This window comes from Cryptomeria japonica, chromosome 9 (genome assembly GCF_030272615.1).
Source record: "Cryptomeria japonica chromosome 9, Sugi_1.0, whole genome shotgun sequence".
NCBI classification, from domain to species: Eukaryota; Viridiplantae; Streptophyta; class Pinopsida; order Cupressales; family Cupressaceae; genus Cryptomeria; species Cryptomeria japonica.
In genome coordinates this window covers 158,865,442-158,883,267 of record NC_081413.1, presented here as the reverse complement: position 1 = coordinate 158,883,267, position 17,826 = coordinate 158,865,442, and the positions used below count along the sequence as shown (strand labels likewise).

Here is a 17,826-nt window from a genome sequence, read left to right as displayed (position 1 = left end):
CACCGGTGGCTTCGCCACTTGGTGTAGTCTCAATAACTGTCGGTTCCTCCCTAGGAACTTTATCCTCATCATGTACAATCTGATTTGGAGGACTGTTGTCCTCAACATTAGTAACCTGTTCATTATCAACCTTTACACTCTCTGTATTTGCCGGTATCTCAACATTTGTCTGTACATTTGTATCTATCGGGGGCTCAATTTGTAGTATCTTAATGTTTTTCAAATTTGAGGATGAAGTACCCATAATACCTTTACCCTTCCCTTCAACTGGGATGTCTGCAGTATCTATCTTAGATTCCGGTGAAGTATAAAACCCACAGTTCTCTTCAAAGAACTTAACCCATACCTTGTGGGTTTCCTTGATTATCTCATTGACCCTTCCTAACATAAGATTGATTATTCTATGCTTGTTGTTAAAGATTTTCCTATCTACAACATCAAGTGTCTTACAAATCTCCTTTGGAGCAATAGAAACACAAACAGATAATAACTCTTGAATCTTTATATGCTTGTCCTCTTGTATTGCTGATAGTCTTCTAGCATCTAACATATCATACAACTGTGCTGGTATTTGGTCTTCAATTTCTAACAGGGCTTTCTTATAAATATCCAATTATAACAAAACTGCTTCATCTACTTCTCTTTGTTCATCATTACCTAAATGTTCATAATAAAACTGTACATTCTTTAACATACCATCTTTAGTAATTTCATCAACCAACTCTGCACAAGTCTTTGGTGGAATAATAGTCACATTACCAGTTTTAATTGCAAGATCAATGTCATCCTCCTTCTTCCTTCTTCCAGTACTGGATGGGGCTGAAGGTGTTTCTTTTGGTGCTTTCTTTTGTGTTGATACCTTGATAGTAACTTTCCTAACCGGTTGCTTCTTAGCCTCTACCTTAGTTTCTTTAGTTTTCTTCCTTATTACTCTTTTGAATGCCAGGGGTGTGTCATCATCAGATGCAAACTTTGCTGCAATAGGCTCAATGAATATTTCTAGTTCTTTCCTCTTCCTGCCTTTCTCCAGAACAACATCAATCAATGTTTTAATGTCCTGTGAAACTTTTTCAACAAATTTACTTGCCTTTTGCTTCCTGCTTCTCTCTCTGCTTCCGGTTGAACTCAATTTCAACCTCTTGCTTCTTTTGTTTAGCAGTGCCAAAGGTTTTGACAGTTTCATCAATAGGTGCCTCAATTAGCATTTGTGCATAAGCATCAAGGATATGTGCATCAACTTCATAACCCATTTCCTCAATCCAAATCTTCCCAGGTTTTACAGCTTCCATCAAAGTTTCATCTTTCTTGACCTTGAAGCATATGTCGGTTGAGTACTTCTCGACAATGTGCTTAGGAACCCTCATCCTAGAATTCATAGCCTTTTGAAATTCTTTAAAGTAACCCCATACTTTTTCATCTCTTTGACTACCCAATGTAGCAATAGACTATTTTAATTGCCTCCCTACTGGGATATCGAATGCCCATTTTCTCTTCCCAAAATCGGGAGTCTCATTGATGAAAAATAGCATTAAACAGACAATTAGGTTACCATACCAGAAGGTTCCTTTCTTTTCTCCTTTAATCTTTCCTAGGTTAATCACTAATTCATCCAACATCCAACCACATAGATCTAAATTCTCATTCTCCCTCATCATTTTATGAGTTGCGCAAATGCAAGAGCTAGAAATTGAATTCAGTTGGTTTGATTTACCTTGTAACCAATGACCATGCTACCAAATCTAATATTTGTGTCAGTGATAGTATTGATTCTCATTGATCGTTTGTATGATGTTGCACCAGTAATCTTATTAACCTGATCATTTGAAACTTTCTTCTCCGGACGATGTCCAACCTACAGTAAATTGGTGATTACCTTGATGGCCTCCTTCATAATCTTATATGGTCTATCCAACCAGATAAACTCTCCATGCACTTTGCTCAAAACATACCTAACAATTTCATCTTCAAAATCTGGAATATCTAGAATGCTGGTAAACCCTAATCAACAATATGCTGGTATTCAGGTTTAATCTTTCCAGAATCTCCCATTAACTCATTCATGTACATTCTCTTGATATCAGTCGTTCCCAAATCCTCAATATGATAGTGAATGTAGGCTCTTACATCTTCAACATACACGACTCCTTCCCGAACACGGGAAAAAATGCCAACCGAATCGTCTAGGGTAGCAACATGTAGATATCGCTTGAAAATCGGCCTGGGATGGTCTTTGACCTCATCAATAGTCTGATTTGCAACAAACATAGGTACAGATGATAATCCCGATTCCATGATTGAAGATAAATACCTCTGAATCACTACCGGTGAAAGACCCTAAAGACCTCTTCCAATCGCTGGTGAAATCGCTCAAGATGATATGGATCGCACTAATTCGCCTTAGACTTCCTCTGAATTGCTCTGAATGCAAAGTGATAAAAAATGAAGTGAATTCGACATTTTATCCTCCAAGAAAAACCCTAATCCGTCATTGATGTAAATGACTTCCGGTGAAAGATATCGGATCTCGGTTAAACATCTCCATGCCAGATAAGCATATCCAATGTTTGGCACATCTTCCAGAACCTCTTCTCAAGGCTTAAGCAGTATTATCATGAATTTTGCCTATCGCTAAGGCATCTGCCTCAGTTACCGGTTGAGCTTCCTGCCGGTGCAGGAGCAACCTCCTTTGTCGGTTGAGTAACTGGAGCATTCCCATCTGCAGATTGATCTTCTAACTTCCTGACCCATCTCTAGGTATGATCTTGCCGAATTTCATTAAACTTTTCTTTCCCTTTCTCATTTGATCCTCCATTACCTACCGGTGGATTTATGCTTCTATAGGATTTAGCAATATGTCCAACCTCATTACATGCTTAACATGTAACATTGTTCTTTTGAATTGCTTTGCTAAAACCGACATAATTGTTAGACCTACATTCATTAGCCATATGTCGAAATTTTCCACATGCGTAACATTTAACATTCATTCTGCAATCTTTTGTCTTATGCCCATACTTATTACATTTAGAACATTGATCGGGAGCATAATCAGGGTTCTGATTTGCTCTATTTCTACATTGCCTAGCCATGTGACCAAATTTATTACAAACAAAGCATCTACCATTAAATATAAGCATTAAACTGCCTTACCGGTGCCTTATGGTTTTGATCTTCATTTGTAGTACTAGAACTCTGTCCTTGTTCAAATCCAAGTCCACTAGAATCTCCATTCTACCTTTGTCTCTTCAATAACTCATCTAGTTGTGCTGAACTAATCTTGAATTTTTCTTTATACTCACTTGCAATAGTCAGATCATCTCTTAGAATTATCATTTGTCTCTCAAGCTCTTGTTCATTACTCTGGGATTGTACTAAATCAGTTCTCAACATATCATTTTCATGAACCAACTTACCACATTCTTCAAATTTGTTCTTCAAAGATACAACAAGATTTTCTTCCTTTTTCTTCCGGTCTTCAATTTCCTTAGACATTCTCATAGTTATAGCTTGCATTTCATTTCTCATGACCATGTTCTCCTGACTCAGCTTCAGACACTGTTCCTTCAGTGCATCTTTCTCTTCATCATCCTGATTTTGCAAAAGTTCCTTCCTCCTAGCTTGAATAGATGACAACCTCTCTTGTACGACAAGAATGAATTCCTGAACAGAATTCAATTCATCTTGTAACTTCAAGTTTTTCATCCTTTCAACATCATAATCTTCAAGTGCCACCTCAAGTTGCTTTTCCAAACTCATATCCATGGATTCTGGATTTAGGATCTTCCTTAAGCTGTTAAATTTCCTCCGAGGTACAAGGCTTTGATACCAATTGTTGGAATCCAAAAACACTGAGAGGGGGGGGTGAATCAGTGTTCTACCAGAATGATTAATTTTAACCTTATTAAAACATTCATACACCAATCGATATACCGGTACATATAGAATTGAAAGAAGTAAAGCAACCAATAAGCCAATCACGCAAATGAATATCATAACACAAAATTATACGTGAAAAACATCAAAGAGGAAAAACCACGATGGGATTTGTGACCCACAATATCAATTCACTGGCCATATGAAGAGATGTTACAAAATATAGGGGCCTGCACTTGCAAGAAGACCTACAACCTAGAGCACATTACTAAATCACAAAAGGTGCTTCACTGACTACATACAAATCTAGACTACAATCCGGAGAAATGCTTGAACTGCAAAGATAACATCTTTTATGCATGAATACAGTTCCAATTAAGCTTTCTCTTCCAGTTTGAAACCCTAAACCCTTACCGAATATCCCTTACATAAATATCCTCACATACATGATCTCTCTCATATGTTTCGCATTACATAACATTATCCTATTCTCCTATCCATCCATTACACAAAATGATCTAACCAACTGACCTATATACCCTTTACAATTCATCATGCCTTATGTCAGCTTACAAAGATATTTACAATATGAATATATATGTCGACTAGATAAAATAAAACATGGATATCAAAAACAATTGTCGATGCCGGATCCAAAAGATGTTGGTCTTCAATACCGATAACCTGATTCTAAACCATGTCGACCTATTTTGTCGGTAACCAAAGAAATCTATCCAATCTGTCAGTGTTAGTGAAGTGTCTGTGATGTGCCTGTCAGTACACAACTGAACAAAAATATGAAGCCAAAACAAGTTGCCATGTTACCATCAATGACAACATATTGAAACCAACCAATTAAGTGTCAATTGCCAACGGAGTTATCATCGAGATACACCAATCCACATACTCTGTGAACCAACCTCTATGCGAGGTCATGTGAAAAGATGCTTCCGAGTCAATAAGCCAGACATTTCTTGATGCATACATTGCTAAGGTTGCAAAAAAGGCATCACAACCATCTTGTGAGGTTTTATATGAATCTAAATCAAAGGCATTTTTCTTGTTTTTAGTTTTTCTTCTCATCCTTGCATTCTTTACCAAAATGACTGGTCTTGCCATAGTTCCAACATTTGGCCTTGGAATTCTTTCTAGGAAACTTAGATCCCCTTAGGGACTTAGATTTAAACTTCTTTCGTTTTCTTGTCTTTCTCTTTCAATTTACATTGAGCAATTAGGGTCCCCTGAGCCATCTTAGAAGATTTTGTTCGCATTTCTTCAAATAATAGCAAAGCAGCCACATCATCCATTTTGAAAGTGATTGTGGTACTTCAAATAGTCATTACTAGGTAGTCCCACGAGTTTGACAAAGAACATAACATAAGCATGCAACAATCTTCATCCTTAATTGTCACACCAAAAAAACCAACTGAGCAAGAATCACGTTGAATGCGTTGAGATGATAAAAAAGGGATCCTCCTTCCTCCATCTCTGGTAAATATGACTTATTTCTCGGGAACATCTTATTTACCAAGGATTTCCTTTGATAAATGTCTCCAAGTTTCTTCCAAAGCTCTATTACAGTCTTCTCTTCATGGACATTCAGGAGTATTGGATCAGCTGAATAGTCTTATTAGACCCTTAGCTTTCCAATTCAATATCCCAATTGGCTTGTGGTGTAGTAGTAGGTTTTTCTCTAGATATGGTAGCCCATAGATCTCTATCCATGAGCATATTTTGTCATTTTCAACTTTCAAAGTTTGAAGTTGCTGCTATTGAATTTCTCCATTTCAAATCTATTGGATGTGCTTGCCATCTTATAGTTGCCACAAGGTTATGAACAAACCTCTATAGAGCCCCACTGAAAAAGAGATCAACACAGAAAAGCCCCTTTCTACCCAACAAAGATAACAAAGTTGTCCAGGCTCTAATACCAATTGAAAAGAAGCCGAGGGACGAAAAATGCTTCCAATGCTAATCTAATCAAGAGAGTGAATGCAAAAATTCTTTAAAACCTTCACCATTACAATTTTAGATGCACATTAAAGTAATTATAGGCTATCAAGACAAAGAAATCAAAACCATAACATAGCATATACCTGGGAAAAACACTTACAAGTGGTAAACCCCACACTCCAAAAAACACAGTCAAATTGTATTATTTAGAAACAAAGTTTACAATACAATCCCTGAAGAGTGATTTTCAAGAGTCTTCAGCTACAATGAAATTCTAACAGAATTCTGGCAACATAATGGTATGTCAAAATCTTCAACTTGCAACTCACAAAATGAGCTAACTCAATAAGTATTTATGAACAAGCAACATGGGCACCCAAGACTACCATATGCCATTTCAACACTCACTGCATGCATGCAACTGCAGAATTGAGAACATGCATGAGTCCCAACTGACATGTTATAATTAGTTCCGCTTATATTCAATAAGGATTATAGTATAATTATTGGTACCAATCCTTAAGGAAAAACTCAAAAGTGTCAAAATCACTAGCCAGGAATATTAAGATCATCTTTTGTCAAGTGGAAACAGAAATAATGTGCTTCATCATCATATTGCTAAAAGGGCTAATACATCTAGGAGGGACAAGGGAAGATAAAGTTAATTTAAAGTGCAGAGTGGAGGATCATAATGCCAATCTCTCTCTCACACACACAAATATTTAAATTAACAATTTTCCTTTTTAGGATGTCTTTATAATGAGGAGGGATTCTCCCTTCATGTTCATATAATCGATCTCAAGGTTCACAGATAATAGACAATGATGGTTGGAAAGAAGAGAACTATTGCAGGACATGTTATCTCCACTCAGTTTGCTTATAGATTAAATAGTTCACTTTAAGGAGATTGGACTTAATGCATATATATTGTTTGAAAATAAAGAAACTTTGAGGAAATTTAAACAAATCCACGTTTTTCAATTATCATGAGTTGCTTAACTATAAACTTTTTAATAATTTATCTAAAAGTTACTGCAGCTGTTGTTGCTACTGTTACTCATAATATTTTGTAGGTTCAATCATCAATTTTTGGTGCTAAATTCACTATGTTTTCATAGATTAATTAGAGTTGAGCCTTATGGTTTTCTAAATTGCTTACCATTACTTGTACTTACGATTGAACTTATAATTGATCATTTAACCTATGCTTGGTTGACACAATGAATAGTATGCTTGATAAGTTCCATCAAAAAGCACGGCAAAAATAGTAAGAATATTATTAGTGCTAGACAAAAGTATTGGCTATGAAGTTAAAATTTAAGCTACTCTTGACACTATTACATGTTCAACAGTGACCCTAGTTGAATAATAGCTACTTCTTTCGCCTCCCATACACTGAACACTAATCAATTCTCTAAATATAAATCCACACCAAAACACCAAACCTGTGTGCTTGGTATCATGCAAGTAAGATACATGAGAGATATTTTATTAGTGCATAAGATAATCATTTGTGAATAACTCATCAACTCTGATTTCGGAAGCCTGTATGCAATCACCACAACTGCCATCTCTCAAATCATTGAGAGAGGCACTCACACCACTGACTGGGTTACGGGATTGTATCAATGTCGTCAGAATACCTTCAGTTGAAAGCCAATCAAGGAACTTTTTCCATATATTTGGATCCATCAATCCCCAGTTTCCTTCTTTGTCCAGTAAATATTTTGATAAGTAATCCATGGAAGCTTGTACCATTAGAGGATCAAGTGGGTCAACAGATGTCGGATTCTCTTTATTAGCAGTTTCCTGCAAATATAAAAGAAAAACAAATAGAGATTGATCCTTAAGCCCTTACAACTCCTTCAAAAACGAGTTAGAAAGAAAGAAATATAATTTTTGAATTCCCTCTGCTCAAAAATTTCCATGGTGTCTACATCTCCAACTTGAATAAGAGTACTTAAAGTTCATTAGGTAGATTAAATCTCTACTTTTTTTTCACTAAATAATTGAGACTATAATACATACAAAGAAAAAGAAAATATACATCAAGAGTGGACATCATATCACTATCCTTTGTGTACTGGAGCAGATTTCATAAGCAGAAAGAGGAGAATATCTCTGATTGCACGCCAAAATTAAAATCAACATTATATCCCCGAAGCAGTAAGGCACAAAACTGAGGAGCCAGAGCAAATAAGAATCATGGTATGATACTATCATTGGATACATAATGCATGGTTCAAAAACTCATGACTCATCAAATCTCTGTAGACCCAATTTTGACTCAGATTCAGTGACTAGGCAGAAGCTCAGCAGAACTTTCCAAAACTTGGCTAGGTGAGCTAATGGGTGATTTCCTCAGCTGCAAAATAACTCATGAGTTTCCCGAGTATTTAGTGATGTTTTGAACTGAAATAATGATGCGCTTACAGAAACAATCCATTCCATTTCCAAAATTGGCTTTGCAATTTTATGTTGTAGGGTATAACTGACAAGGTGCTAGGCTTTATTTACTGCATCATCATTACATTATGCATGAGTAATTTCTGAATGATGATACTATTACATCTATTAATCAGCTGGAAATTCAGATCATAATATAGCAAGTTTCAAATTTCATTGCTCTTGATAAGATATAATGGATGATAAAAGAAATCCATCTCCAGGATCGAAGGATACAGTCAACCAAATGACACATTTCCATTTCCATTTCGTGATTTTCTGTTATAGGACACTGAATTAAACAAAATAATTCCACTCACTCTGGATTCCAGAAAGTATGACTAAATTTTTGGTACCTAATAAATTGTTTACCTAGGTCAGCACATGAAAACCTGTGCAACCTTGCTAAAATAGTGATCTTCACCAGTTGAAATTTCTAATTTATTTAATCAAGTGCCTTTACAAGCTTGAGTGCTACGAAGTTTAGGATTACCTATTTTTTGGTTTCATTTGTATGCTTACATATTGTCTGAATAAAATACGATGTATGGATGTTGCAGTTAATGGAAGAAGTTGCTATCTTATGGATCTGATTTTATATGCCAATCAAGCATCCTAGCTCCATATCAGGTGCAATGGTGGGGTCTTCCAAGAGAAAATATTGCCTTTATATATACTGTTTGATAAAATTTGCATGCCATATTGTCTATAAAAAAGCTAAAAGGAGTACTAAATAAAGATCAGTGATGCAAAATTTCTTACACAAATATAATCCAGTTCAATATCCACCAGCTTGAGTGAAGTCAACGTCTTATAATGCTTGTATTTTTCTATGAGAGGCTTTCTCATGCTTCTCATTTCTAGTCACACCCAATATTCAGCAAGACAACATACAATATCATGCTGCAAGGCTTGGCCTATCATGCTCTTAACCCTATAGCGTGTATTGGGTTATGAGTAGTCAGCTTGTGGCTACTTTAACTCTTAATTAAGTCATATTATCATTAATATATTGTTATTTTGGTACTTTGGTCAGCCTAGGGCCTATATGTTGTTATCTAAGTTGGTCGGTGTTTCTTGGCATAAGTATGGTATATATAAGAGGTAGAGGTTAGTTATCATCATCATATTGAGTTCTTATTGAAGACCATTGAAGGTATCCCCCCAAAGTGGGATATTATTATCAAATATTTGCAGCACATTTCATAATTTATTCTTCTCTTATGAAAATTACTTCATAACAAGTGGTATCAAAGCATGATCTTGGCACTATGAAGGCAAGTCATTTTTTCAATTTCAGAGGTCACTTTGTGAAGTGCATCTCTCCTATTTTTGTGAATTTTTTGCTAACTTTTAAAGGGTTTTTCAAGAATATATTAAGGCATCTACAATAAAAATTTCAGAGAAATTGGAGCCAAATTAAGTGATTTACCGCAGAAATAAGGTTTTTGTTGGGAAGCACATTTCTCTCAGATTTGGATGAATTTTGAAAGGGCTTTTTAATAATATATGGAAGTGTCTATAGTAAATTTTCAAAAAATTGGAGCCAAATTAAGCAATTTATTGTAGATTTAGGGTTTTTTGCCAAATTATTTTTGGGACCAACATATCTCTAAGATCTGGATGGATTTTTTCTTGGTTTTTAAAGGGTTTTTCAGGAATCCATTGAAGTAGCTATAGTTTAAATTTTAGAGGAAGTTCAGCAGAAATAAGTGTTTTATTGCAAAATTAGGGTTTCCAATAATTTCACTTTCAATGCTGAAAATAAGCTGATTTTTTGGATATGTTTCTCAGTAATTGGGACCTATGCCTTGGTTAGTTACAGTAAAAATTTCAGATTATTTAAACTTTATTTGTGATTTATTGCAAAATTATTAATCTGGAAGTTCTTCACAACAAAAAGTAGCAAAAAGAAAAAAGAAAAAAAAGAAAGAGAAAAAGAACAAGAACAAGAAGCAAAAGAACAAGAACACGAGAAAGAAAAAGAACAAGAACAAAAAGTAGAACAAAAGCAAAAACAAGAACAAGAGCAAGAGCAAGAACAAGAAGCACATAAGAAGTGGAAGCAAAAAAAGGAGATGAAGAAGGAAAAGAAAAATAAAAAGTTAGCATTGAGGACAATGCCTTTGTAGAGGGGAATGCTATGCCCCTGCCCCTATAGTGTGTATTGAGTTATAATTAATCAGCTTATGGCTAACTTAACTCTTAATTAAGTCATATTATTATATTCTTATTTAGTTATTTAGGTTGGCCTAGGGCACGGGGGCTTCACTTAATAAACCAGGGTTATAGCACGTGCATTCATGGCATACTAAAGAATCCCCCTATTTTCAAAAAATATTGCCCTAAAATCCTTTTTTGTCACCCCCTCCCAATACATAGGCTGAATTAAAAGCCCCCCTATTTTCACCAAATATTGCTTTTTTTCATAGCTCGAATTAAAAACCCCCCTATTTTCACCGATAGGCAATATATTGTACCCTCATTTTTAAAATATTAAACCCCTCAATATGAATGCACATGATATAATATTGCCTAACCAATGAATCCCCCGTGGCCTAGGGCCTAAATGTTGTTATCTAAGTTAGCCTGAGTGATATCCTTGGCATAAGTATGGTATATATAGGAGGTAGAGGTTTGTTTATTATCATAGTGTTGAAAATTGAGTTAGGATTAGGAGCCCCCTTGAAGTGTCATATTGTTATCAAATATTTGTAGCATATTTCATGTTTTATTCTTCTCTTGTGCAAGTTATTTCATAACATGATCTTAAACACAAAATGAATTTAAGCTCATTGGATTGAATTGAAAATACTAACAACACTTTTCATTTCCGGCTCAACAAAAACAGGTCACCATGATTAAAGAATAATAATTACTACTTAACATAATTGCAGTAGCTAAGGAACCTTGCTTATCACAATCACTGTGAATTCCTAGAGGACCAAGCCACCAAAACCAAGCAAATTGTCACCGTGACTTGCTAAGGGGCCAAGCTGCATATGCCAATCAGATGGTCATTGTGACTTGCTAGAGGACCAACCTGCAAAAGCCAGTCTGATGGTCATTGTGACTTGCTAGGGGACCAGGCTGCATAAGCCAATCAGATGGATACTGTGCTAAAGGACCAAGCAGCATAAGAAAATCAGACAGTCATTGTGAGCTGCTAGAGACCAAGCCACAAAAGCCAATAAGATGGTCATTCTGGCTTGCTAGAGGAGCAGGCCACACAAGCCCATCAGACAGTCATTGTGACTTGCATAATACCAAACCACATTAGCCAATCAGATAGAAAGAATTGGAGACTTAGTTTCCCAACAATATTTAATAAATCACCAGATCAGATCTGCAAGTCATAAATGTGATCAGTTGGCATGAAAGGATGTTGAAGACACCATTTTTGCCATTAATCTAGAAGGGAATGCAAAGGGAACATCAGATAATATACCATTAATCACATTTTAATAAAGAGCTCTGTGAAGATTGTTTGTTTTCATTTTCCACATTATAAGTAGGAAGCCATCATTTGCAGATCACAAAGAAAGGTCCTGTTGGATCCTTTCAGAGTACAAAGCAATTGATAATAAATATAATTAATCACCAGATCATCTGGAAGTCATAAAGAGGACAGGTTGACATGTAAGCACTTTTTAACAAATGAGCTCTGAGTAGATTGTTTGTTTTCATTTTCCACAGTAGAAGTAGGAAACCCTCATTGGAAGATCAGAAAGAAAGGTCCTGTTGGATATTTCATAACCTTATGAGATAGTCACTATGACTTGCACAGAACCAACCACATAAACCAATTAGACATTCAATATGACTTGTTAGAGGACCAAGACACATAAAACAATCAGAGAAAAAATTGGAGACTTAATTTACCCAACAATATTTAATACATTCCTAGATCAGCTCTGGAAGCCATAAAAGGGATCGGTTGACATGAAAGGATATTTAGTACACAATTTTCCCAATAATTTAGAAGGGAACATCACATAATTGATAATACCATTATTCACACTTTAACAAAGGAGCTCTGTGTAGATTATTTGCTTTCATATTCCACAGTAGAAGTAGGAAGCCCTCTTTTGCAGATCACAAAGAAAGGTTCTGTTGGATCCTTTCAGAGCACAAAGTAATTTTCAAGATTTCTGAGATGGACTTAAACCTAGCATAAAGAAGCTGCAATAGTAAGAGCCAGAATACTCATCTCTATTTAGTCACCAAGACTGTGATGGCCCCTAATTTTTGTGCAGAGGTCCAAAAAAGAAAGTAAAAAATAATTCCTAGAATAAACACATCCAAACATTTGAGAAGTCCAAAGTGAAACATTGTTTCCAGCCTATTTTTCCCATTTCTGAGGCTTTTTCTCATTCTTAAGAAAATGTGATCATCATTCAAGAGAACTTCTTGAGCAATCTTAGTATTTTCTGACATCTTTTCTTGAAAGGCATTCATTCCTCAGAATTTTTTTTTGAATCAGAAAAAAATTCCGAAAAAAATAGGGAAAAGGTGGCACTATCCTAGTTATTAGCTACATGACAATTCTACTAGTTATCAATTATATGGCGATTCTACTCAGTTGTTAAGCATTTATGAGCCAAACCAAGAAACTATAGACTGGCATTAAGATAGAGAATTTTGAACAGTTGATTAAAAAATTTCTAGTGATGTCACAAGTTTGAACATTGTGAATTTCAAGTTGTTACACTACCAAACTTATTGAGTAATAACATGGAAATCAAGTCATCATTACCATTTGAGCATGATTAGTTGATATCAATCTATCATTAGATTCATTACACAATCGAGGAAGTGCAAATTTCTGCACGATAAATTTTATTTGTGTATTTCTATAAATGTTCCTGCATATGCTCCTAGGGAAAGATTTGGGAAGGGGTACAAAATTTTCAGATTGTCATGTCTCATGTATCCGAAAACAATCTATCCTTGTTTCTCTTACCACTTCCTTTTCCAGTTCATTTCTCAGTTCATTTTTTGGGCAAGGGATCAGTACATAAACTGGCTTGTTTGTAAGAAAGACCCCTATCTAAACCTTATCTTGGGAGCTTTCAATGGCTGAAAAGATTATGGATAAATCTGTACTATTCCAATTTTGGACTTTACCCAAAGAGAGATCTATAAATTCTTTCCTAGTCTTAAATCACCCTCACCCTCTATGTTTGTTGTATGTGATCCAGTTCAAATTTTATTGAAATAGAAGTCAGTTAGTGGCTAATAAAGATGTTCTTATCCATTGATTATTTTTAACATTGATTTTTGGTACAACTGTTGGAATAATGATAGAAGAAGCTCCTTAATGAAAACCATATAAAAGTGAAAATATCCTACGTTGTTGTCCCCTGTAAGCTCTAAGAACTGTGATGGCACAAGTACCCTAGTGAGTACCAATATGAAACTAAAAATACGTTGTTGTCATCTGTAAGTTCTAAGATGAGGCTAGTGTTAATAAGATTGAGCTGACTTGTCCAGATGCCTGCCAGACCTAAAAGAAACTTAAGGATGAGGCAAAAAACATATGTTGAATATTCCTTCTAATATTTAATTTTTAAGTAATGTTCAATCAAATTTCAAGGGAGGAGTGCAAGGACAAATTAAGTGTTAATAAGATTGAGCTGGTTTGTCAAGATGACTTGCTAGACCTAAAAGAGACTCGAGGATGAGGCAAAAAACATGTTGAATATTCCTTCTAATATCTATTTTTTTAGAATGTATCATCAGGTTTCGAGGATGTTATAAAACAAGGTGAAGAAAGCTTGCAATATGAACTTAAAGTCAAAGTTATTGCAAATCTGAAACTAAATATAAACCATTAACAAACTGATTGCAGAATCAAAACAAGAACAAGAAAATCATTGCACATGAAACACTAGATTTACGTGGAGAAACCCTTTTGGGAAAAAAATCCACCATAGAAAGAGAGGCAAGTGTATTACTAATCCAATGAAGATTATAGCAACAATACACTTCTCTATAGACCTCTTTAAAATCTAGCAGCACTTCGTTATCCTGCAAATAGAGCAAGATTGAATGAATAACTCTAGCTTAAGGCCCAAATTTATATAAGTTTGTGAGGATGAATACCACTGTGGTATCACCAAACAAAATGCAGAAAAACTACCTTGAAAAAATCACGCCTACCTCCCAAAATAGCCTCTTATGGTTGCTTCTTACAACTGTCATATGCCATCTAGCTAATTTGAGCACCCTTGGACCTATATAGGACTCTTAAATGCTTGTCATAGAATGAATAATGACTGTCATAACCGTCATATATTCTCTTACAACTCTTGACAAATGTACAAGCACCTCAAAATAAAAGATTCCAAGAGGGGATGCCTAGCTATTTTGTCCTTTTCCTAGAGGACAAATGGTAAAGTGACTTTGCCTTTACATGGTCTCTTTCACCAGTGTTGGTTAAATGGTTAACCTCTTATGGGCAAATTGCAAAAGGCATTAGGAAAACAATAAATTAAAGGATTTACAAGTTTCATGGCACCTAATCCTAACATTCTCCCACTTGATATCATACATTGTAAGTTACCCCATAGAGATACATAATACAAATTAAGTAGAATGATCAAGGCCCATGGCTTTCCTGCACCAAGAGAACTTATCCGTGGCTACTGGCTTCATAAGAAAATCTGCAACATTATCCAAAGTGTTAACTTTTTCAATCAAGACCTTTCCACTCTCAACCATGTCTCGCACAAAGTGATACTGAACATCAACATGTTTAGTATGAGCATGATACATAGTATTCTTGGCCAAACATATGGCACTTTGACTGTCACATCCAATTCTCATTGTCTTGCAAGCAAAACCAATACCATTACCAAGTCTTTGTAACCAAATCGCCTCCTTGGAGGCATGTGAAGCAGCCATATACACTACTTCACTAGTGGACAATGCAATTGTAGGCTGTCTTTTACTCATCCAACTCACTGCACCTCCAAACAAAGTAAACACATAGCAAGTGGACCTTTGACTGTCCAAGTCACTTGCCCAATCTGCATCAACAAAACCCTGTATGTCCAACGACTTATCCACATCATCAATACCATGATAAACCAAACAATAATCGAAAGTACCTTGCAAGTATCTTAATACCCTTTTAACAAAATTCCAACGCTCTTTACTTGGGTTAGACATAAACTTGCTTAGAACTCCCATTGCTTGGGCTATATTTGGTCTAATACAAACCATTGCATGCATTAAACTACCAATGGCACTAGCATAAGGAACATTAGACATCATTTCAATATCATCTTCACAATTAGGACCAATTTCCCAGACTCGGACTCGGCTCGGAATCGGCAAGGCCAACTCGACTCGTGACTTGGCTATGACTCGGCAATGACTCAGCAAAATTAAAAAACCCTTGAAATCAAGAGATTTTTAACAATTTAAAACTTGTTTCATGCATCCATTATTGAATAAAGCCCAATTATAATGTGTGCTAGCTTGTTATGCCATGAAAGGCATGCTGGTAGAGTATCTACTTGTTTGGGGCTTCTGTTTAGTATTTTGTTTGGACCAACATGAGACATCATGAACATCTTCACTTGGAAACTGTAAGGAGTGCTTGTGTATGGTAGCATTAAATAGTGTGCTTGTTGAACTTAGGTTTTACCTTGGGACTATAGTTGACCTTGGTCTTTCTTGGACCTCTTAGTTTTTAGGCTATATATATGTTGGATGGAAGGGAGAATTGTGAGGCTAGAAGGGTTTGAAAATATGCTCCTCAGAGACATGTCCCTTGCCAAAAATAACCTTGTGCCCCATGGCGGGATTTTTTGGGATGTGGGGACAGGTAGGAAATGTCCCCAACTCAGCCCCTTTTTTCAAAATTTTAAGAAACATCCCTGTTGTAAGGTACTCACACATTGCCCATTGCAAATGAAGACCCCCACTTTTTTCTTTCTAGGGTTAGCGCTTTTAGTTTTGTTGTTGGTCGATTTAGTGTCTTAGCCTTTGCATTGAAGGGATTAAGTTTCTCAAAGGTCATCAAATCAGGTGGATCTCCTCAAGGTGGAGTGAAGGAGGTTAGGTCAATTGAGTGATTAGGGGTTATTTAGATCATTCCTAGGGTTTTTGTGTACTATTTGGTCACGCTTCATGTTGCTAAATCAAACATTAGTTGAATGCATAGTGTCCTCCTAGGTCCCATCCCTTACATCAAGGTCAGAGTGAACTTGCCTTAAAAGTCTGGAATGTCATCCTGATCCTGAAATGGCCTGAAATTTGACTAAGTCTGGAAACTTGAAGGATCCTCCAAAAACTAGATTTTGCATTATAACTCATGGAGGTCCGAAACCACTCTCAAACATCCTGACAATATATATGGAATATAACTTAAAGTATAAGAAAGAGAAAAGACATAAGGAAATGTCACTTATACTTAGATGTTATATTCCATATATGAATCCTGGCGGAGAGACTAACTTGTCAAACAAGTCAAAACATTGACCTGTCATGGGCAAGTCTTGGAGCTCGGACTCGGCGAGTTATGGTCAAAAATCACCGAGTCCGAGTCCCGAGTCAGCAAAACTCGCCGAGCTTGGCTCAACTCGCCAACTCGGCGAACTCGCCTGACTCGCGGCGAGTTTGGGAACTCTGATTAGGACACATGTCTAAACTTAACTTAGTATCAATCGGAAACAGAATACTCACTGGTTTACAATCCTGCAGTTTAAATCTTTGCAAAATAGTATCAACATACTTACTCTGAATTAACCAAATCTTTTTGTTGACCTGAATTCTATTGATTCCCATGCCTAGAATATATCTAGCAGCCTCCAAATCCTTCATATCAAATGTGCTAGAAAGTTGAGCTTTGGGCTCTCTAATCATTGCCTTGTTGTTACCAATAAACAACATGGCATCAACATACAAGACAATAGTTAGTAACTAATCATCAATAACCTTAATATAAACACAGTGATCCTCTTCGCTCCTGACATAACCTATCTTTAATGCAAATGCATCAAAATTTTGGTATCAACTCTTGGGTGACTGTTTCAAACCATACAATGACTGTTTTAACCTGCAAACCAAGTTTTCTTTCCCTTTCACAACAAAATTGTCAAGCTGTCACATATAAATCTTTTCTGCAAGATTCCCATGCAAGAAAGCAGTTTTAATATCCATTTGCTCTATTTCAAAATAACAAGCAGTAGCAATAGATAATAGGAGAATTTCAACACTTGCTTGACCCTCAAAATGGCCAGAAAGGAGAATTTCACTAAAAAATATGGCCAGGGACAAGACCTATTTAGGATTTCGCTCTGGACCCTTTGGAAGGGTCAGGAGCGAAATTTGACATTTTGGTCTCTCCGTCAGGATTCATATATGGAATATAACATTTAAGTATAAGAAAGAAGAATTCTTTCTTATACTTTAAGTTATATTTCATATATATTGTCAGGATGTTTGAAAGTGGTTTCAGACCTCCAGGAGTTATAATGCAAAATCTAGTTTTTGGAGGATTCTTCAATTTTCCAGACTTTGTCCTGAAATTTGGCTGTCTGGAAT

The 17,826-nt window shown here is 35.9% G+C and overlaps 1 protein-coding gene across 1 annotated transcript in view; it reads right to left on the bottom strand.

The window, feature by feature from the left end:
* Positions 1-7,084: 7,084 nt before the first annotated feature.
* LOC131059073 (uncharacterized) overlaps positions 7,085-17,826 on the bottom strand; it is a 43,606-nt gene continuing 32,864 nt past the window's right edge. The window contains exon 6 of the mRNA XM_057992497.1: positions 7,085-7,635. Within this exon, the coding sequence (XP_057848480.1) occupies positions 7,318-7,635 (318 nt within the window). The 3' untranslated portion in view covers positions 7,085-7,317. The remainder of the gene's footprint in view (positions 7,636-17,826) is intronic.